Raw genomic sequence first — 22,536 nt, 5'->3', positions numbered from 1 at the left:
CAGATTCACAATTGGATTGAGGTCTGGGCTTTGACTAGGTCATTCCAAGACATTTAAATGTTTCCCTTAAACCACTCGAGCTTTGCTTTAGCAGTATGCTTAAGCTCATTGTCCTGCTGGAAGGTGAACCTCCGTCCCAGTCTCAAATCTCTGGAAGACTGAAACAGTTTTTCCTCAAGAAATTCCCTGTATTTAGCACCATCCATCCTTCCTTCAATTCTGACCAGTTTCCCAGTCCCTGCCGATGGAAAAACATCCCCACAGCATGATGCTGCCACCACCATGCTTCACTGTGGAGATGGTGTTCTCGGAGTGATGAGAGATGCTGGGTTTGCGCCAGACATAGCATTTTCCTTGATGGTCAAAAAGCTAAATTTTAGTCTCATCTGACCAGAATACCTTCTTCTTCCAAATGTTTGGGGAGTCTCCCACATGCCTTTTGGCGAACATCAAACGTGTTTGCTTATTTTCTTCTTTCTTGCCTCTCTGATTAATGCCCTCCTTGCCTGGTCTGTGAGTTTTGGTGGGCGGCCCTCTCTTGGCAGGTTTGTTGTGGTGCCATATTCTTTCCATTTTTAAAATAATTGATTTAATGCTGCTCCATGGGATGTTCAAAGTTGCTGATTTGTTTTTATAACCTAACCCTGATCTGTACTTCTCCACAACTTTGTCCCTGACCTGTTTTGAGAGCTCCTTGTTCTTCATAGTTCCGCTTGCTTGGTGTTACCCCTTGCTTATTGGTGTTGCAGACTCTGGGGCCTTTCAGAACAGGTGTATATATACTGAGATCAAGTGACACTTAGATTGGACACAGGTGGACTTTAACTAATTATGTGACTTCTGAAGGTAATTGGTTGCACCAGATCTTATTTAAGGGCTTCATAGCAAAAGGGGTGAATACATATGCACGCACAACTTTTCTGTTTTTGTTTAAACAGATTTGGACTATTTTGTGAGTATCCAATACATGAAATCCAAATAAAAAACATTTTAAATTACAGGTTGTAATGAAACAAAATAGGAAAAATGGCAAGGGGGGTGAATACTTTTGCAAGGCACCATATGTACTTTGTAATTTGTGTGTCAGTCCCTCTTTCTGTTGTGAGCCAGGCTGATCTCAAGTGACACAGGTGTGCTCTGTGTCTTTCTCCATCAGTTCTTACCCAGTCGGAGGTGATTTGGGTGGCAGTGGTGCTTATGGCTGTGTGTGTGGCTGCAGCTTTGGTTGTCATCTTCAGGTGGAGGGTGCGTAAGTCATCTACAACTCTTAATTACCCTCTGAAATCAGCTTCTATTCTATCTGAACTGAACTAATTTCCTTCATACAGTTGGTAGATATTTATAAAAGTTGTATAGTAAAGAAAACCTTTCTTTTTGGTGTGAAATGTGTAATTTTATTAATGATTCACGATTGTACGATTTCAGATTATTTTTCAGGAATTCCGTCAACAAAGGAAATGTGGTGCAAGCAAATAGTGATGTAAGTAAATCGATTCATCACCATTATTCACTTTGATTATTGTGTGTGTGTGTGTGTGTACGTGTTTAACGATGTATGTGTAACCGATGTGGAATGGCTAGCTAGTTAGCGGGGTACGCGCTAATAGTGTTTCAATCGGTGACGTGGCACGTTCTTAGACATTGAAGTAGTTGTTCTCGCTTTTGTGGAGCGATGGGTAATGATGCATCGAGGGTGACTGTTGTCTGTGCGCAGAGGGTCCCTGGTTCGAGCCCAGGTAGGGGTGAGGAGAAGGACGGAAGCTATACTGTTACATATGTGCGTAGGGCCAGAGAGCAGACATTACCTATACTAAGGTCAACCTTCCCACTGGTAGACCAACAGACTGAATATACAACCGTTAGATCAAGACCCTGAAACAGACTATTCACTATTAAGACTATACGCTTATATTGATATATTAAAGAGATTAGCAGAATAATCCGATTCAATTCTCACCATTTCTGTTGCAAGATATATTTTTAAAGCAGTCGCAATGTGCCAATTTACTTCCCTGTGCTTGGTCATTGAGTAACAGATAATGATTTTGTTTGAGAGGTATGAGTGTGTAACGGCTGTTTAAAGAAGAGGACCAAGGTGCAGCGTGGTACGTGTTCAAGATTTTTTATAAAACTGAACACTAAAACAAATAACAATGCGGAACAAACAAAACAGTTCTGTCTGGTGCAGACACACAAAACTTAATAATTACCCACAAAACCCATGTGGACAAGAGCTATCTAAGGATGGTTCCCAATCAGAACAACGATAGACAGCTGTCCCTGATTGAGAACCATACCCGGCCAAAAACAAAGAAATACAAAAACATAGAAAAAAGAACAGAATGCCCACCCTAGTCACACCCTGGCCTAACCAAAATAGAGAATGAAAGCCTCTCTATGGCCAAAAATATTTGCTTTAGTTTTTTAAAATTACTTGTTTGTTTTTCATTTACTGGCTCTGAGTTTCAAGATTGTGAAGTTGAGATGAGGAGAAAGAGGTAAGAACTTGAAGGTTCATTTGAAATAAACGTTCTCAGTTAAGCTGTACCAAAAAAAGGGTACTTCTTCCATCACCACACCCTTTCAGGGGAATAGCTGACCTTGCATCAGTCTGCTCTGTGACATCTTCCTGTGTAGTCTCAACTTCACTTTTTTATTCTGCTCCAATGCATGATAACGCAATGAAAAGTGAGGCAGATGAAAATAGATATTACTGTTATTCTCAGAGGTCAAGAGGTCACAGGGGAATCTGAAAGAGGAATCCTCATTAAGTACTACTGTCACACTGATCGGTTTCACCTGTCTTGTGCTTGCCTCCACCCCCCACCAGGTGTCTCCCATTTGTTCCCATTATCCCCTCTGTATTTGTACCAGTGGTTTCTGTTTGTCTGTTGCTTAGTTCGTCTTGTCAAGCTTACCAGCGTGTTCTTCCGTACTCCTGTTTTTCTAGTCCACCCAGTTCCGAACTTTTCTGCCTGCCCTGACCTCAAGCCTGCCTGCCGTCCTATACTCATCTGACTCTGACCTGGTTTACGAACTTCTGCCTGTCCTCGACCTGCCCCCTTATCTATTAATAAATATCAGAGACTCTAACCATCTGCCTCTTGTGTCTGCATTTGGGTCTCGTCCTGTGTCGTTATAACTACTGAATTACTACTACACAAGATCTACACAGAACCTACTGGTTTTACTACTTGATTGCTATTGATGTGTAGCAAACCAGTAATTTACAGTGCCTTGCGAAAGTATTCGGCCCCCTTGAACTTTGCGACCTTTTGCCACATTTCAGGCTTCAAACATAAAGATATAAAACTGTATTTTTTTGTGAAGAATCAACAACAAGTGGGACACAATCATTAAGTGGAACGACATTTATTGGATATTTCAAACTTTTTTAACAAATCAAAAACGGAAAAATTGGGCGTGCAAAATTATTCAGCCCCTTTACTTTCAGTGCAGCAAACTCTCTCCAGAAGTTCAGTGAGGATCTCTGAATGATCCAATGTTGACCTAAATGACTAATGATGATAAATACAATCCACCTGTGCGTAATCAAGTCTCCGTATAAATGCACCTGCACTGTGATAGTCTCAGAGGTCCGTTAAAAGCGCAGAGAGCATCATGCAGAACAAGGAACACACCAGGCAGGTCCAAGATACTGTTGTGAAGAGGTTTAAAGCTGGATTTGGATACAAAAAGATTTAACAAGCTTTAAACATCCCAAGGAGCACTGTGCAAGCGATAATATTGAAATGGAAGGAGTATCAGACCACTGCAAATCTACCAAGACCTGGCCGTCCCTCTAAACGTTCAGCTCATACAAGGAGAAGACTGATCAGAGATGCAGCCAAGAGGCCCATGATCACTCTGGATGAACTGCAGAGATCTACAGCTGAGGTGGGAGACTCTGTCCATAGGACAACAATCAGTCGTATATTGCACAAATCTGGCCTTTATGGAAGAGTGGCAAGAAGAAAGCCATTTCTTAAAGATATCCATAAAAAGTGTTGTTTAAAGTTTGCCACAAGCCACCTGGGAGACACACCAAACATGTGGAAGAAGGTGCTCTGGTCAGATGAAACCAAAATTGAACTTTTTGGCAACAATGCAAAACTTTATGTTTGGCATAAAATGCAACACAGCTCATCACCCTGAACACACCATCCCCACTGTCAAACATGGTGGTGGCAGCATCATGGTTTGGGCCTGCTTTTCTTCAGCAGGGACAGGGAAGATGGTTAAAATTGATAGGAAGATGGATGGAGCCAAATACAGGACCATTCTGGAAGAAAACTTGATGGAGTCTGCAAAAGACCTGAGACTGGGACGGAGATTTGTCTTCCAACAAGACAATGATCCAAAACATAAAGCAAAATCTACAATGGAATGGTTAAAAAATAAACATATCCAGGTGTTAGAATGGCCAAGTCAAAGTCTAGACCTGAATCCAATCGAGAATCTGTGGAAAGAACTGAAAACTGCTGTTCACAAATGCTCTCCATCCAACCTCACTGAGCTCGAGCTGTTTTGCAAGGAGGAATGGGAAAAAATGTCAGTCTCTCGATGTGCAAAACTGATAGACATACCCCAAGCGACTTACAGCTGTAATCGCACCAAAAGGTGGCGCTACAAACTATTAACTTAAGGGGGCTGAATAATTTTGCACGCCCAGTTTTTCAGTTTTTGATTTGTTAAAAAAGTTTGAAATATCCAATAAATGTCATTCCACTTAATGATTGTGTCCCACTTGTTGTTGATTCTTCATAAAAAATACAGTTTTATATCTTTATGTTTGAAGCCTGAAATGTGGCAAAAGGTCGCAAAGTTCAAGGGGGCCGAATACTTTCGCAAGGCACTGTAAGTAGTAATGATACATTGGGACGTTTCACTACTGGTGAACACTACATATTTCCTACTCAAATCACTACATAATTCTCCCTTAATGACTACTGTGTAACTATTGAGCTTTTGGGTTCCTACTACTTAAATCCTACACATTCTGTCAAGCCTGCTCCCGCTCCCCTTCCCTGGTGCGAGGGCACCACCATCATTACGCGCAGCAGCTGTGCTCATTTGACTCACCTAGACTCCCTCACTAAGTTGATTGCCCCTGGATATATGTCTGTTCCTCTGTATTTTTCCTTTCAGTAGAATTGTTTGTTTTGTGTCCAGACGCTCTTCTTGTTCCGTTGCATGTCCGTCTATATTAAATGGGTCACTCCCTGTACCTACTCATCTCCTGTGTTGGGTGTTACAGAATGATACTACCATTACAAGAAGCATCATGGTGTTTTTTTTGTTTTGTTGGTGACGTTGGACTTGGATTCCGCCACCAATGGAACTGGGGCTGCCTAAACTGGCTCGTCGGGCTGTCATCGCTTGCTCGAGAGGTTTCGTTGACTCGGCAGGTTCCCATCCACGTCATGCTTCAGCTGGCCAATGGGGCTTCTACGCTGCAGCAAGATCGTCAGGCTTCTAGGCCTTAGCCGGTTTGTCCAGCGTCCATGCCTCGTCTGGCTCGCCCAGGTGGGATGCTGGGTGGCAGCCTGACGATCATGATATGCACCTGTTACCATCATTACCTGCAGCTGCGCTCATTGGACTCCCTCACTTTGTTGATTGTCCCTGCATATGTCTGCTCCTGTCTTCTCTTTAGTAGCATTGTGTGTCGGGTTTGTGTCCAGACGCTCTTGTTCCGCATGTCCGTCTATATTAAATGGTTCACTCCCTATACCTGCTTCTGATCTCCTGCGTTGGGCATTACACATTCACGATTGAATTACTACACAATGCCTACACATGAATTCTGTATGCCTACTCAATTCCTATTGAATTACTGCTACCAGTGCCATCTGTGTACGTAGTGTTGTGTCCCTACTGAATTGCTCCTGAGACTATTTAATTTCCTACATAAACCCTTTTGAATTACTATTGAAAACATTCTATTACTTTTTGCCTGCTCAATATCACTATTGACGTCTTGTTTCACTACTGTGTCACTACTAGAGTAGTGCACATGTTATTATATCACTTTTCTAAATATAGTTATATCAAACCAAGAAATAATAAGCTTATACTAACGTTTGACATTATTTTAAAATTAAATTATGACATTAAATGACATATTTGCATTTTTTTGTTAATCCCTTTGAGGCCTTGTCTTCATTCCGCTTTGACTAAAAGGGGAAGTTCACCCATTTTTACATGTGACCTTATTTTCACTATTTTTGTGCTTGTAGTTGTTTCCCCCAAACTTAAAAAATATATATATTTTGTTTGGTTACAGAGTCTTCGCTTGCGATAGACAATAATGCGTTATGAAAATGTGTCTAAGCATGTTATAAAACGCTCAAACACTCCAAACTAACTCATATATCAGAATCTTATTCTTTCCACTCAATTTAATTAATAAATCCGATGTCCCATAAATCCATATTTGCATATTTTTGTTGTAAGAAGCATTATTCAAATATGGATTTACAGCACAGTTGGGGGGTTAAAATTGAGTGCAGAGACTTTATCCAGAATGAGATTCTAAGTGGAGTGGTTTGTAGTGTTTTATAAAAACACAAACAGAGGCTACATTTCAATAGTGCTAGCAAACAGCTAGGCTAAACTCAATTCCTCTCTATGACAACTGTAAACTGTTGCACTAGTGAAAACGGATGTCCAGGATTATATGATAGCTCTACTTCACTGCGCTGCTGAACAACCCTAAATATTTGGAGATTACTTTTTGATTTTGAAGAGGGGAGGCAATATTCACCCTCTTTTACTCACGCAGTCTGATCTTATTCCTTGGCTTTTGGTTTTACTCTCTTTACGACTGTGCTTGAGTGACAGGACTGATAAACACGATGTAAACTGATATTTGCAACGCCAGTGAAGTGCAACGAACCCGTAATTCTACCCATTTAAGAGCATAGCCATTGAGTAAAATAGAATGCGCGTTGCCTGCCAGCATTCAAGATGCCGGCAGTTATTCCTTGAGGCCCATCCTCTAGTGATTTAACCGCACGTTCCGTTGCTATGGGAATTCTTTCCCACCCTGCTCTCCAACAAAAGTCACAGGTTGTGCTTTGAAACAACAAACTATTCGGTCGATTACGCGATAATTTCGCTCCAATGATGACTGGATTTGTCAACAAACTAACCACATAGAAATAGTTTCTGCATGAGAAAAATTTTTTAAAGGTAAGAAAGCACAATTTAAAAGCTGTCTTTCAAATTGTTTTGCAGTTTACGTTAGTTTGGTCTAGGCATATTCTACGTAGCTAGTCATATTTTACGTAGCTAGGCAGACACGTAAACTAAACAAGCCAGACCTACCCCACTTGTTTTTGATTTGATATCGTAAACGGAACGTAAACAGTTTACAACAGCAAGGCAGAATGGCCACAAGGAGATGTGAGAGTGAGTTGATAGTAACGTTATAGGGCCTACAGTTTTATTGTATTTTAATCTCAAGGAGAAAGGGTCAAAGAAATACATATAGTTGAAGGTCGGCTATTTTTTGAGTTGTGGTATCGGACTAAACTCCACTCCACGGTGAAGGAAGTTTATACACCATTATAAAGGAAGTTTCTAAACTTTCTTCACCATAGAGTGGAATTTAGTTCTGCGAGAGTTGTGCATGCTTTGGTTTAAAATGTGCATTTTGGGGACTATACCATTGGCTACATTGTACCAGACAAATGTAAATAAAGTGAAACTCAATTATTTAAAACTTTTGACATATAGTATTTGACCCTGGTCTGGAACGAGAGCCCCTACTTGCCCACTGACCCATAATGAAGACCAAGGTGGCTGAGGGTCGCCTGCAGGTGCTGCAGATCTACCGTCTCCTCCAGTATGTTCATGAGGGAGACCAGCCTCAGATAGAGAAGATGGTAGACATGGGTGTGGAGGACCTCATCAACCTGACAGAGCCACGGGAGGGCACCGGAGTTCTCCACCTGGCTGCTGTGGCCAACAACACAAACATGGTCAGCTTCCTGCTGGCCCAGGGTGCCCAGCCCAACGTCCAGGACAAAAGGGGGCGCACCCCGGTCATGTTAGCAGCTGAGATGGGGCACGACGGCATGGTGGCCCTGCTAGCTAAGAACTACGCTAAAATGAACCTGTTGGATGCTGAGGGGAAAGGTGAGAGGATCCAGTCAGCCCCCAGATTAGGTGATGCTGTGTTTGCTAGAGATGTAGAGTAGTGTAGAGTAGAATAGTCAGCCACTGAGAATATAATTTTATGCAATGGGATGGAATAAAATATAATGTTACTTTATTTACAGTGGCTTGCGAAAGTATTCGGCCCCCTTGAACTTTGCGAACTTTTGCCAAATTTCAGGCTTCAAACATAAAGATATAAAACTGTATTTTTTTGTGAAGAATCAACAACAAGTGGGACACAATCATGAAGTGGAACGATATTTATTGGATATTTCAAACTTTTTTAACAAATCAAAAACTGAAAAATTGGGCGTGCAAAATTATTCAGCCCCTTTACTTTCAGTGCAGCAAACTCTCTCCAGAAGTTCAGTGAGGATCTCTGAATGATCCAATGTTGACCTAAATGACTAATGATGATAAATACAATCCACCTGTGTGTAATCAAGTCTCCGTATAAATGCACCTGCACTGTGATAGTCTCAGAGTTCTGTTAAAAGCGCAGAGAGCATCATGAAGAACAAGAAACACACCAGGCAGGTCCGAGATACTGTTGTGAAGAAGTTTAAAGCCGGATTTGGATACAAAAAGATTTCCCAAGCTTTAAACATCCCAAGGAGCACTGTGCAAGCGATAATATTGAAATGGAAGGAGTATCAGACCACTGCAAATCTACCAAGACCTGGCCGTCCCTCTAAACTTTCAGCTCATACAAGGAGAAGACTGATCAGAGATGCAGCCAAGAGGCCCATGATCACTCTGGATGAACTGCAGAGATCTACAGCTGAGGTGGGATACTCTGTCCATAGGACAACAATCAGTCGTATATTGCACAAATCTGGCCTTTATGGAAGAGTGGCAAGAAGAAAGCCATTTCTTAAAGATATCCATAAAAAGTGTTGTTTAAAGTTTGCCACAAGCCACCTGGGAGACACCAAACATGTGGAAGAAGGTGCTCTGGTCAGATGAAACCAAAATTGAACTTTTTGGCAACAATGCAAAATGTTATGTTTGGCGTAAAAGCAACACAGCTCATCACCCTGAACACCATCCCCACTGTCAAACATGGTGGTGGCAGCATCATGGTTTGGGCCTGCTTTTCTTCAGCAGGGACAGGGAAGATGGTTAAAATTGATGGGAAGATGGATGGAGCCAAATACAGGACCATTCTGGAAGAAAACCTGATGGAGTCTGCAAAAGACCTGAGACTGGGACGGAGATTTGTCTTCCAACAAGACAATGATCCAAAACATAAAGCAAAATCTACAATGGAATGGTTAAAAAATAAACATATCCAGGTGTTAGAATGGCCAAGTCAAAGTCTAGACCTGAATCCAATCGAGAATCTGTGGAAGGAACTGAAAACTGCTGTTCACAAATGCTCTCCATCCAAACTCACTGAGCTCGAGCTGTTTTGCAAGGAGGAATGGGAAAAAATGTCAGTCTCTCGATGTGCAAAACTGATAGAGACATACCCCAAGCGACTTACAGCTGTAATCGCAGCAAAAGCTGGCGCTACAAAGTATTAACTTAAGGGGGCTGAATAATTTTGCACGCCCAATTTTTCAGTTTTTGATTGTTAAAAAAGTTTGAAATATCCAATAAATGTCGTTCCACTTCATGATTGTGTCCCACTTGTTGTTGATTCTTCACAAAAAAATACAGTTTTATATCTTTATGTTTGAAGCCTGAAATGTGGCAAAAGGTCGCAAAGTTCAAGGGGGCCGAATACTTTCGCAAGGCACTGTATTACCCGTAGATGGAAATGTGCTCTTTGTATCAATTCAAACCATAGTATTCACTGTATTCAAATTTCCACTCCACAGTTTGCTTACTTACTGTATTACTGTGTGTGTAGCTCTGATACCAAGAGATGAGTTCTGTTTCAAGTTCAGTCTGGTAGCCTCCTGTTGAATGGCGTGACTGTTTGACTCATGAAAATGCATGCTTTCTCTGTTTACATATTGATGAGATCAGTGTCTCAGGCAGCTCGAATTGACTCACTCCCTCCAAAGGAGCCAACCCAACGGTGCTCATACAAAAACTCCTTAAAGCCCAATTATGACAATAGCCTCAATTGCAGTGTGGTCCAGTCTTCATTTACAGTCAATGAGTCTTTGCTATTTTGCGGGGATGATTGTGGACACATCTAATTACAGATCAGAAGGGATCCTCTCCCTTGTCTGTAAAGCCTGCTGGGTAATCCGATCACTTCAGCTCAATGGCTCACTTGGTGGCTCTTGGCTCTTTTCCCAGGTGTGCTCTTCTACTGCATCTTCCCCACCAAGCGCCACATGCGCTGCCTGCAGGTGGCCCTACACAGCATGGCTGATGTCAACAACGTCTCGCTCGCCGGGACACCCGTGTTCCTGCTGGCGTGTCAACGTGCTGCCGACTGCTCCGCCATGTGCCTCAGCATCCTGGAGCAAGGCGCCGACCCCAACTCAGCCAATCAGGTCTCATAACACATGACATGGGGGTTTCTGGGAGATCAATGGGAAAATCTGAAATTACACCCTATTCTCTATTTAGTGCAATACTTTAGTCTTATTAGGTACAGTTTGCTGAAAAATTATAAGTGTGCCATTTTGGATTCAACTAATTTTATATTTTCTAAAATGTAACTTATTGTGACTTGTGAATTATGGGAGAGGAAATTACCTGAATTGTTGTCTCTGAGTAATGTAGATATATAATAAGGTAACTAAGACTTTGATGTGTGTGAATTTGGTCTTCATATTCACACTCATCACATAGAGGTGACATCCTCCTGTCTCTTCAGATGACAGGCCGCACTGCGTTGATGGAGGCAGCCAGGGCTGGGGCTGTGGAGCTGGTCAGAGCCATCCTACTGAGGGGCGCAAACCCCAACACCCTCGACAAGAACCACCTCCACGCCACACACTTCGCTGCCATGGGGGGATTCTTTGAGGTGGGTCATTTTTTTATTTGACCTTTATATAACTAGGCAAGTTAGTTAAGAACAAATTCTTATTTACAATGGCAGCCTAGGAACAGTGCCCTGTTCAAGGGCAGAACAACAGATTTAAGAACAAATTCTTATTTACAATGACAGCCTAGGAACAGTGCCCTGTTCAGGGGCAGAACAACAGATTTTTACCTTGTCAGCTCAGGGATTCAGTCTAACAACCTTTTGGTTATTAGTGTCTAATTATTTTGGGCCCTCTGTGTGGCCTTATCACATATAAAATATATGAAATAACTAAATAAGATGTTATTAAAATAGAAAAACAGAATGACAAAAATGTCAAACATTATCCTAAATGTAAACCATCAATTTAGTGAATACTATTGGTGTATAATATGAGGGTTTCAGCATGAAATATCCTTTTCTATATATTTTTACACACTTCTATTTTATTTTACTATGTCAATATGTATTTGTTGTCAATGTTTTGGCGTCAAAGTAGTGGCAGTTGTGAAAATAGTCAACAGTTGGTTGAGTTGCAGAGTTAATGCCGTGGTTGATTAGATGCTTTTTTTATTAACTAGGCTATTTTCTCTTGAATCATCATTTTTTAAAAGTTGTGACCAAAGTCACGATAGATTGCCATATATTTTCTGTTAATTAATAAATGACTGAAGATTCTGGTAACTTTGGTAAATTACCGGTATTTTTGCAACCCTAGTCTGAACTTCATGCGCCAATTTCCTGGACCCAGATTAAGCTTAGTCCTGAACTGAAAAACACTTCCTATAGACATTTTCCATTGAGCAGGACAAGGCTTATTTTGGGTCCGGGAAACAGGCCCTATACGTCATCTGTTTTGTGTACAAGCATCATCAGTTAATATAATTTAATATAATTGTATTGACTTCCTGCAGGTGATCCAGGTGCTGTCTGCTTACTCAGCTGACATGGGGGTGATGACATCAGAGGGGGACACTCCTCTGCACTATGCTGCCCGAGGGGGCTTCACTGATTGCTGCAGGTTCCTAGCACAGAGAGGTATGTGCCCTAACTAACATGCTTTTTTAAAACTAATACTGTAACTAATATACACAGAATGAATCAGTCCTTCTTAAACTCATACAAACACATTGACGGTAAGCTCAGTGAACATGTGTTTGAAACATTTTTAAGCATTTTATACATTTTATTCCCAGCATTTGGAATGTTTTCAGCTGGCTATTGATTTGTCCGATTTTTATTCCACTTCAGTCTTGAAAGGGTTTCCATCTTTATTGTGTGATAACTTCAGGTTGTAACCCCAAACAAAAAAACCAGGAGGGCCTTCTTCCCCGTCATATTGCCAAAGACAACAGCTACAAGGCAGTGGTAAAGGAACTCAAGAAAGCAGAGAGGATACACGGGAAGTACTCCAAAACCGGGGTGTCCAATCCCAACACTCCCTGGGCCCTGACCCTCCACGATTGGTCCCACGAGCACGAGGCCGCCCTCCGGAACGCCTTTTTGGACGAATCAGAAGCCAAGGGCACAGAGACAGTCTCTAGGGAAATGTTCATATCTGTGCTGCAGAAGCTCCAGGCCCCAGTGGAACTGGACCAGCTCCATAAGGTGGTAGTGGCCCACGACAAAAGGAGAGAAGGACTAGTCAACGTCAGTGACTTCTTCAAGGGCCTCAAGTACCTCCAGAAATCATTTACCATCGCCTCTTATGGTCCAAAGAAGAAGAAAGGAGGAAAGAGAGGTAAAAAGGGCAAGAAAAAGGCTAAATTCACTCTCCCCATGCCTATTTGTACCATCCCACCTGAGCTTATATACAGACGGGACGACGGCGGGCCGCCTCACTACATGATCGAGACGTACCAGCATTGTACTGACGTCACTCGTTTCGACCGCGACCACCCGCCAGTCCACCCGATAGAGGATGATTCCGCCTGGTACCTAGACAAGCCGGAGAGGGTCTATATCGACATCAACTACTGTGTGAAGACGGGGGACCTGGAGTCTCTGAACCTGGCCTTCAGTCAGGGGGTCCCGGTGGACGTGAAGGACCGCTTCTATAAGACCCCTCTCATGACCGCCTGCTCCAGTGGAAACTACGAGGTGGCCCAATTCCTCCTCAACTTGGGGTGAGATAGAATTCTCTCCTGGACAAGTTTATTTAGTTTTAGTTTATGGAACACCTTAGTCAACATATGTAAAGGGGTTGTAACACAACTCATCCTTATCACTTCTCCTTTTTGTAGACTGTATACATTTCTCGATGTTTGCTTTATAATGCAGTGTGATTATGCCGGTAAAGTTATAGTGGTTTAGTCAGTCATAGCATTAGGCCTATTTCAGTACTGTACCATGTGTGTTTCTTATATACCACAGGGCTGACGTGAATGTGTGTGACCAGTTCCGTTGGACGCCCCTCCACCACGCTTGTCACGCAGGACAACTGGACATAATGGAGCTGCTGGTGGAGAGAGGAGCCAAGGTGGACACGCCTGCTCTCAACGGTGCTACACCCCTCATGAGGGCCATCGAGAGCTGCAGGCCCTGCTGTGTGGACTACCTCATCAAGGCCGGGGCAAAGGTCGCTGCAGAAAACAAGAAAGGTACTGTAATACCATCATGAATAGCATGATGCAGTAGGATATTAAATAGCAAACAATGAATGAATACTCACTCTGTAGGCTACCCAAACTACACATAAGGTCAGCACTCAGAACACCCGAGTTGGTTGACTGTTTTGGTTGATAGATTGCCTCAGAGACTTTTTCTGTCATTTGAATAAGTGCATTTTGTTTCAGAGCAAAATTGCTTGGACATCGCCCGTGCCTATGCAGACTTCAGGATTGTGGACTTGGTCCAGGCTAAGATTGATTCTCTGCCCAAACTCAAGGAGAACAAGAAAGGAAAAGGGGGTAAACCTCAACCTAAACCCAGACCTGCCACTGCCCAAGAAAAGGTACAAGAACCTTTCATGCTACTGGTTTGTCCTAACAACGTTGACCGTTTCTTTCTATTTTTGATCCGATCGATGGTAAGACTGTTAACCAATCATCATATTCCTGTATGTCAAAGATATGGTCACACACACCCATTCTTTTTTGATCACATTGAGATTTTCCCATCTCTCAATGTGACCGAAAACCAAAAGGTGTAAAAGGATAGTCCCTGTTACCCTACCCCAGAGACTTGTAAGCAAATTAGTCCAGACGTGTAGAATTACTTGCTGACAAGGCCGTGGTGTAGTTCTCAATAACCAGAGGCATCGTAGCCGGCAGAGACACCATGCAAGTCCCTATTCAAACTCAAATAAAATAAAATAGCTATATACAGGGGGTACTGCTACAGAGCCCATGTGCGGTGGTACAGTGTAGTCGAGGTCATTTGTATACAGTGCCTTGCGAAAGTATTCGGCCCCCTTGAACTTCGCGACCTTTTGCCACATTTCAGGCTTCAAACATAAAGATATAAAACTGTATTTTTTGTGAAGAATCAACAACAAGTGGGACACAATCATGAAGTGGAACGACATTTATTGGATATTTCAAACTTTTTTAACAAATCAAAAACTGAAAAATTGGGCGTGCAAAATTATTCAGCCCCTTTACTTTCAGTGCAGCAAACTCTCTCCAGAAGTTCAGTGAGGATCTCTGAATGATCCAATGTTGACCTAAATGACTAATGATGATAAATACAATCCACCTGTGTGTAATCAAGTCTCCGTATAAATGCACCTGCACTGTGATAGTTTCAGAGGTCCGTTAAAAGCGCAGAGAGCATCATGAAGAACAAGGAACACACCAGGCAGGTCCGAGATACTGTTGTGAAGAAGTTTAAAGCCGGATTTGGATACAAAAAGATTTCCCAAGCTTTAAACATCCCAAGGAGCACTGTGCAAGCGATAATATTGAAATGGAAGGAGTATCAGACCACTGCAAATCTACCAAGACCTGGCCGTCCCTCTAAACTTTCAGCTCATACAAGGAGAAGACTGATCAGAGATGCAGCCAAGAGGCCCATGATCACTCTGGATGAACTGCAGAGATCTACAGCTGAGGTGGGAGACTCTGTCCATAGGACAACAATCAGTCGTATATTGCACAAATCTGGCCTTTATGGAAGAGTGGCAAGAAGAAAGCCATTTCTTAAAGATATCCATAAAAAGTGTTGTTTAAAGTTTGCCACAAGCCACCTGGGAGACACACCAAACATGTGGAAGAAGGTGCTCTGGTCAGATGAAACCAAAATTGAACTTTTTGGCAACAATGCAAAACATTATGTTTGGCGTAAAAGCAACACAGCCCATCACCCTGAACACACCATCCCCACTGTCAAACATGGTGGTGGCAGCATCATGGTTTGGGCCTGCTTTTCTTCAGCAGGGACAGGGAAGATGGTTAAAATTGATGGGAAGATGGATGGAGCCAAATACAGGACCATTCTGGAAGAAAACCTGATGGAGTCTGCAAAAGACCTGAGACTGGGACGGAGATTTGTCTTCCAACAAGACAATGATCCAAAACATAAAGCAAAATCTACAATGGAATGGTTCAAAAATAAACATATCCAGGTGTTAGAATGGCCAAGTCAAAGTCCAGACCTGAATCCAATCGAGAATCTGTGGAAAGAACTGAAAACTGCTGTTTACAAATGCTCTCCATCCAACCTCACTGAGCTCGAGCTGTTTTGCAAGGAGGAATGGGAAAAAAATTCAGTCTCTCGATGTGCAAAACTGATAGAGACATACCCCAAGCGACTTACAGCTGTAATCGCAGCAAAAGGTGGCGCTACAAAGTATTAACTTAAGGGGGCTGAATAATTTTGCACGCCCAATATTTCCGTTTTTGATTTGTTAAAAAGGTTTGAAATATCCAATAAATGTCGTTCCACTTCATGATTGTGTGCCACTTGTTGTTGATTCTTCACAAAAAAATACAGTTTTATATCTTTATGTTTGAAGCCTGAAATGTGGCAAAAGGTCGCAAAGTTCAAGGGGGCCGAATACTTTCGCAAGGCACTGTATGTAGGTAGGGGTAAAGTGACTATGCATAGATAATAAACAGCGAGTATCTGAGGGGAGGGTGTCAATGTAAATAGTCTGGGTGGCCATTCAATCAATTGTTCAGCAGTCTTGTGGCTTTGGGGTAGAAGCTGCTAATGAGTATGTTGGTCCTAGACTTTGCTCTCCGGTACCTATTGCCGTGCGGTAGCAGAGAGAAGTCTATGACTTGGGTGACTGTAGTCTTTGACAATTTCTTGGGCCTTCGGGCCATCCTCTGACACTGCCCCGGTGATGTATTGGGCCGCACGCACTACCCTCTGTAGTGCCTTACAGTTGAATGCCGAGCAGTTGGCATACCAGGTGGTGATGCAACCATGCTCTCAATGGTGGAGCTTTATAACCTTTTGAGGATCTGAAGACCCATGCCAAATCTTTTCAGTCTCCTGCGGAGGAAAATGTGTTGTCGTGCCCTCTTCACGACTGTCTTGGTGTGTTTGGACCATGATAGTTTTTGGGGGATGTTGACACCAAGGAATTTGAAGCTCTTGACCTGCTCTACTACAGCCCCGTCGAAGTTAATTGGGGCGTGCTCGGTCCTCCTTTTCCTGTAGTCCACAATAATCTCCTTTGTCTTGCTCACATTGAGGGAGAGGTTGCTGTCCTATAGGCTGTCTCATCGTTGTCCGTGATCAGGCCTATCACTGTTGTGTCGTCAGCAAACTTAATGATGGTGTTAGAGTCGTGCTTGGCCACACAGTCGTGGGTGAACAGGGAGTACAGGCGTGTGAATAAGCACGCACACCAGAGGGGCCCCGGGGTTGATGATCAGGGTGGCAGATGTGTTGTTGCCTACCCTTACCATCTGGGGGCGGCCCATCAGAAAGTCCAAGATCCAGTTGCAGAGGGAGGTGTTTAGTCTCAGGGTCCTTAGTTTAGTGATGAGCTTTGTGGGTACTATGATGTTGAATGCTGAGCTGTAGTCTCACATAGGTGTTCCCTTTGTCCAGGTTGGAAAGGGCAGTGTGAAGTGAGATTGAGATTGCGTCATCTGTGGATCTGTTTGGCTCGGTATGCGAATTGAAGTGGGTCTAGAGTTTCCGGGATGATGGTGTTGATGTGAACCATGACCCGCCTTTCAATGCTCTTCATGTCTACTGGCGTGAGTGCTACGGGGCGGTAGTCATTCAGGCAGGTTACCTTCGCATTCTTTTACACAGGGACTATGGTGGTCCGCTTGAAACATGTAGGTTTTACAGACTCGGTCAGGGAGAGTTTGAAAATGTCAATGAAGACACTTGCCAGTTGGTCCCCGCATGCTCAGTACATGCTCTTGAGTTTGATGGTTCGTCTGAGGGCATGGTGGTGTGGATGTTGCCTGTAACTGAGGTGGTATACACCTCAATTCCATTGGATGAATCTCGGAACATATTCTAGTCTGTGCTAGCAAAACAGAGTGGATGCTACGCTACAGGACTGTCTGACCACTTCCGTATTGAGCGAGTCACTGATACTTCCTGTTGTGGTTTATGCTTGTAAACAGGATTAAGGAAGACAGAATTATGGTCAGATTTGCCAAATGGAGGGTGAGGGAGAGTTTTGTGTTCATCTCTGTGTGTGGAGTAATGGTGGTCTAGATTTTTTTCCCTCTGGTTGCACATGTGACATTCTGGTAGGAGTTTTCCTGCATTAAAGTCCCTGGCCACTAGGAGCACCACTTCTGGATGAGCATTTTCTTGTTTGCTTATGGCCTTAAACAGCTTGTTGAGTGCAGTCTTAGTGCCAGCATCGGTTTGTGTTGGTAAATAGACGGCTACGAGTAATACACATGAGAACTCTCTTGGTAGATAGTGTGGTCTACAGCTTGTCATGAGGTACTCTACCTCAGGCGAACAATACCTTGAGACTTTTTTAAATATTAGACATCATGCACCAGCTGTTATTGACAAATACACATACCCCCACCCCTCGTCTTACCAGACGTAGCTGCTCTGTAATGCCGGTGCATGGAAATCCCAGCCAGCTCTATATTATCCATTTTGTTGTTCAGCCAAGACTCGGTGAAACATAAGATATTCCAGTTTTTACTGTATTGCTGTGCCACTGTGGTTACTTCAATGTTGCTCCAGGGTTGGGCTCAATTCTATTTAAATTCAGTCAAGATCTGAATTGAAATTCCTAAGTATTGATAAATCCTCATTGAAAGTCAATGAGTCAACATTTCAGTTGATGTAGAATTGAAATGCTGATACAATCTCCAGAAATTGACTGAATTGAAATGGAACTGACCCTAAACCTTGATTGCTGTTTTCTCTGCCTCCTTGATGACTGTGTTGCCATGGTCCCCCCCCCCCCCAGGGTCGTGGTCCGGTGACCCCTGCCCCATCTGAGATGGTAGTGAATAAAGCGATGTCCCTGAAGGAGAGCATCATTCTGCACAGCACTCAGATCATCAGCGGACAAGTCAACAAAGTGGACATCAGCTATGTGCCAAAAACGGTAGGACTGCTATGCCATTGCAGTGCTGATGTAGCAGGGGTAATCAGATTAAAATGACAACGAATCTCTCTCAAATGAGTTTGGTAACAATGTTTATTTTTTTCTGCAAGACATGTACAGTGGGGCAAAAAAGTATTTAGTCAGCCACCAATTGTGCAAGTTCTCGAACTTAAAAAGATGAGAGAGGCCTGTAATTTTCATCATAGGTACACTTCAACTATGTCAGACAAAAAAAAGGAGGGAAAAAAATCCTGAAAATCATATTGAAGGATTTTTAATGAATCTATTTGCAAATGATGGTGGAAAATACGTATTTAGTCAATAACAAAATTTTATCTCAATACTTTGTTATATACCCTTTGTTGGCAATGACAGAGGTCACACGTTTTCTGTAAGTCTTCACAAGGTTTTCACACACTGTTGCTGGTATTTTGCCCATTCCTCCATGCAGATCTCCTATAGAGCAGTGATGTTTTGGGGCTGTTGCTGGGCAACAAGGACTTTCAACTCCCTCCAAAGATTTTCTATGGGGTTGAGATCTGGAGACTGGCTAGGCCACTCCAGGACCTTGAAATGCTTCTTACGAAGCCACTCCTTCATTGCCCGGGCGGTGTGTTTGGGATCAATGTCATGCTGAAAGACCCAGCCACGTTTCATCTTCAATGAAACTCAAAATCTCACGCTACTTGGCCCCATTCATTCTTTCCTTTACACGGATCAGTCGTCCTGGTCCCTTTGCAGAAAAACAGCCACAAAAAATGATGTTTCCACCCCCATGCTTCACTGTAGGTATGGTGTTCTTTGGATGCAACTCAGCATTCTTTGTCCTCCAAACACGACGAGTTGAGTTTTTACCAAAAAGTTATATTTTGGTTTCATCTGACTATATGACATTCTCCCAATCTTCTTCTGGATCATCCAAATGCTCTATAGCAAACTTCAGACGGGCCTGGACATGTACTGGCTTAAGCAGGGGGACACGTCTGGCACTGCAGGACTTGAGTCCCTGGTGGCGTAGTGTGTTACTGATGGTAGGCTTTGTTACTTTGGTCCCACCCTCTCTGCAGGTCATTCACTAGGTCCCCCCCGTGTGGTTCTGGGATTTTTTGCTCAACGATCTTGTGATCATTTTGACCCCACGGGGTGAGATCTTGCATGGAGCCCCAGATCGAGGGAGATTATCAGTGGTCTTGTATGTCTTCCATTTCCTAATAATTGCTCCCATAGTTGATTTCTTCAAACCTAGCTGCTTACCTATTGCAGATTCAGTCTTCCCAGCCTGGTGCAGGTCTACAATTTTGTTTCTGGTGTCCTTGGACAGCTCTTTGGTCTTGGCCATAGTGGAGTTTGGAGTGTGACTTTTTGAGGTTGTGGACAGGTGTCTTTTATACTGATAACAAGTTCAAACAGGTGCCATTAATACAGGTAACGAGTGGAGGACAGAGGAGCCTCTTAAAGAAGAAGTTAGAGGTCTGTGAGAGCCAGAAATCTTGCTTGTTTATTTTTCCACCATAATTTGCAAATAAATTCATAAAAAATCTACAATGTGATTTTCTGGATTTTTTTCCCTCATTTTGTCTGTCATAGTTGAAGTATACCTATGATGAAAATTACAGGCCTCTCTCATCTTTTTAAGTGGGAGAACTTGCACAATTGGTGGCTGACTAAATACTTTTTTGCCCCACTATACATGGAGGTCCAGGAGGGGAATTGAACCTGTATATTAAAATAAAGTTGAACTACGTTGGTTGTGTTCAGTTTAGTTGTTTCTCCCTCATAGAGTTGTATAGAGATCGCAGCATTGTATCTGTCCCATTATTGCGTTTTTGAGGGCACGGGCAGAGCCATTGAGGCCTCCATTTTGAAGTAGTCCATTTTATTCTACTACTATTCTACTACTTCAAAGAACAAACTGAAAGGTTGCACACTGCCACCTGGAGTGTGTTCTTTGAACAGGTATAAATAAACTCAAGGTTGGAGGTTTAATGCCACCTGCAGTTATGGAATGTTTGCTCACCAGTATAATTAATTGGCTGATCCCTCCTGATGACCTGGATGGAATTATGTGATCTTTCCTTACCTCATAGGAAGTCCCACCCAGTTGATTACTTCAAAATGGTGAAAGTCTTCTATACAACTCTATGTTCTCCCCCTACTTTATGTTCCAGGTATGGGGCAAGCAGACCACCACCAGCCAGCTGGTAGAGAAGATGCAGAAGAAGAGGGAGAGGTTTTCCTATGAGGTGGACTTTGAGGACTTTATGATGCCCTTCAGTAAGAACATCCAGCAGAAATCTCTGAAGCTGACTCAAGCTACTAACTAGTGGGAACAAGACATGGTTGTAATGAGTCAGCAGTTATGTTTGTATAATTTGCCTCACATAGTTGGGTTCAAATCAGTTTTCAATTCAGGAAGGGAATTGGAATTCATTTAGTCATATTTTCAATTTATGTATTGAATTTCAATTTACTCTCTGAATTGAAATCATAATTTGCCTTAGCACACTGATGGCTGAGAGGATTGTTTCCTCACTGTCATAGAAAGCCAGTAAATGTATTGACTAAAACAAGAGACACCAAGTAGTAGATGTAAAGATGTAAGAATAATGTATAGATGTTGTTCACTGTATCTATTGATATAAATCCACTTGAATTTAGTACAAAATTGTCTTCTTCTGACATGCCTACGGAGTACTCATTGTATCACTAGACACAAAGCACATGGCAAAGAGTCTGTCCTGTATACCAGACAGCTTCCACTCATCCAGACAGCTTTACAGTCCTACGGATTTGATATAGAAGTCCTAGTAATGATTTGAAATATGTTGGGGAGGATCCACACCCCCCCAACTGTTGGTTAGAGCCTGTAAGTAAGCAGGTCTTCACACAACTGTTGTATTCGGCGCACGTGACAAATAAACTTTGATTTGATTTGGCATCTGGGCTGGTGGTTGGTGTGTCAACATCTCTCGGTCTCTCACTTTCTCTCACCGCCGTCTGCCAGGCACGCTGGGTAGCATGCCTCACTATGCAGGTACACACACACACCTCTCCACAACACCACACAATTCAACACACCACAAATCACACGCACATTAAGACACACCTCCCTAAGCCTGTGAATTCCAGTGACATCACACATGGTTGATACTGTGCTATTTGATTTCACTGCCTGACTTTTTTTTATGTGCCTGTTTTATCCTTTTGTTAGTCATCTATGTGTCTGTAATGGACTTGGATTTGGACACTTTTTCTTCTGGTGAGTAGAGAGGGTATGGTTTTCGATGTAATACACATTTCCTCCTCTGAACCTGCAGGAGGCACTGTTTGGCTAACTTTATTCTGGAAAGGCTGGTTGTTTATCTTTTTAATTTAACCTTTATTTAACTAGGCAAGTCAGTTAAGAACAAATTCTTATTTACGATGATGGCTTTGATAAGGCGGGTGAATAGAAATAGGGAGCTCTTTGTCTTTACAGCCCAGAGTGAGTAAAAGTGGCAGCCATGTGTACTGTTATTAGCTTGCTATACCATTATATACTTTACCTGAGAATAAATAACAAGAAAAGCCACGGTATTAGCAGTGGTATTTTGGGGGTTATTTTTACTTTACAATTTATATGTTTGACAACTTTTACTTCACTACATTCCTAAATAAAATACTCCTTACATTTTGCCTGACACTCAAGACTATCTCAAGACTGCAGACTGCATGGAGAGTTGATGATCACATTTGGGAGACAAAGATTACAATCACACTCTGTGGCTCTATCTATCTCTCTGTGTTAAATGTGTTCGTACTTGTTGATGCTGATCCATGCTCTCTCACCACAATATCAAATTAGACTACGGTGTCCTCAAGGTCCATTGGACATTATTACAAATAAAAGGAAAAAAGACCAAGATCAAGGTCAGTAACACAGGCCCGTGTTGAATTTGTATTAACATAGCTA

General features: G+C 42.5%; 1 protein-coding gene and 1 long non-coding RNA gene across 3 annotated transcripts; both read left to right on the top strand.

The window, feature by feature from the left end:
* The first annotated feature begins 895 nt into the window (after nucleotides 1-895).
* On the top strand, nucleotides 896-3,093 carry LOC116376454 (uncharacterized). The gene is made up of 4 exons (XR_004211813.1): nucleotides 896-952; nucleotides 1,157-1,245; nucleotides 1,426-1,480; nucleotides 2,951-3,093. It is a non-coding gene; the product is annotated as an uncharacterized LOC116376454 (long non-coding RNA).
* Nucleotides 3,094-6,654: 3,561 nt separating this feature from the next.
* ankef1a (ankyrin repeat and EF-hand domain containing 1a) lies at nucleotides 6,655-21,527 on the top strand. Of its 2 annotated transcripts, XM_020495995.2 has the most exons (10): nucleotides 6,655-7,194; nucleotides 7,741-8,142; nucleotides 10,417-10,616; nucleotides 10,943-11,092; nucleotides 12,007-12,130; nucleotides 12,384-13,218; nucleotides 13,466-13,692; nucleotides 13,888-14,045; nucleotides 18,444-18,584; nucleotides 20,753-21,520. In XM_020495995.2, the coding sequence occupies exons 2-10, from the start codon at nucleotides 7,791-7,793 to the stop codon at nucleotides 20,906-20,908; spliced, it is 2,343 nt and encodes a 780-aa protein (XP_020351584.1). In that variant the 5' UTR covers nucleotides 6,655-7,194; nucleotides 7,741-7,790; the 3' UTR covers nucleotides 20,909-21,520. The 2 variants fall into 2 exon arrangements, with proteins under 2 accessions (XP_020351584.1, XP_031693334.1); XM_031837474.1 differs by lacking the exon at nucleotides 6,655-7,194 and having other exon boundaries at nucleotides 20,753-21,527.
* The last annotated feature ends 1,009 nt before the right edge of the window (nucleotides 21,528-22,536 follow it).

This window comes from Oncorhynchus kisutch, linkage group LG12 (assembly GCF_002021735.2).
Source record: "Oncorhynchus kisutch isolate 150728-3 linkage group LG12, Okis_V2, whole genome shotgun sequence".
NCBI lineage: Eukaryota > Metazoa > Chordata > Actinopteri > Salmoniformes > Salmonidae > Oncorhynchus > Oncorhynchus kisutch.
Note: the sequence above shows the minus strand (reverse complement) of the source record. Positions and strands in the feature narration are given on the sequence as shown.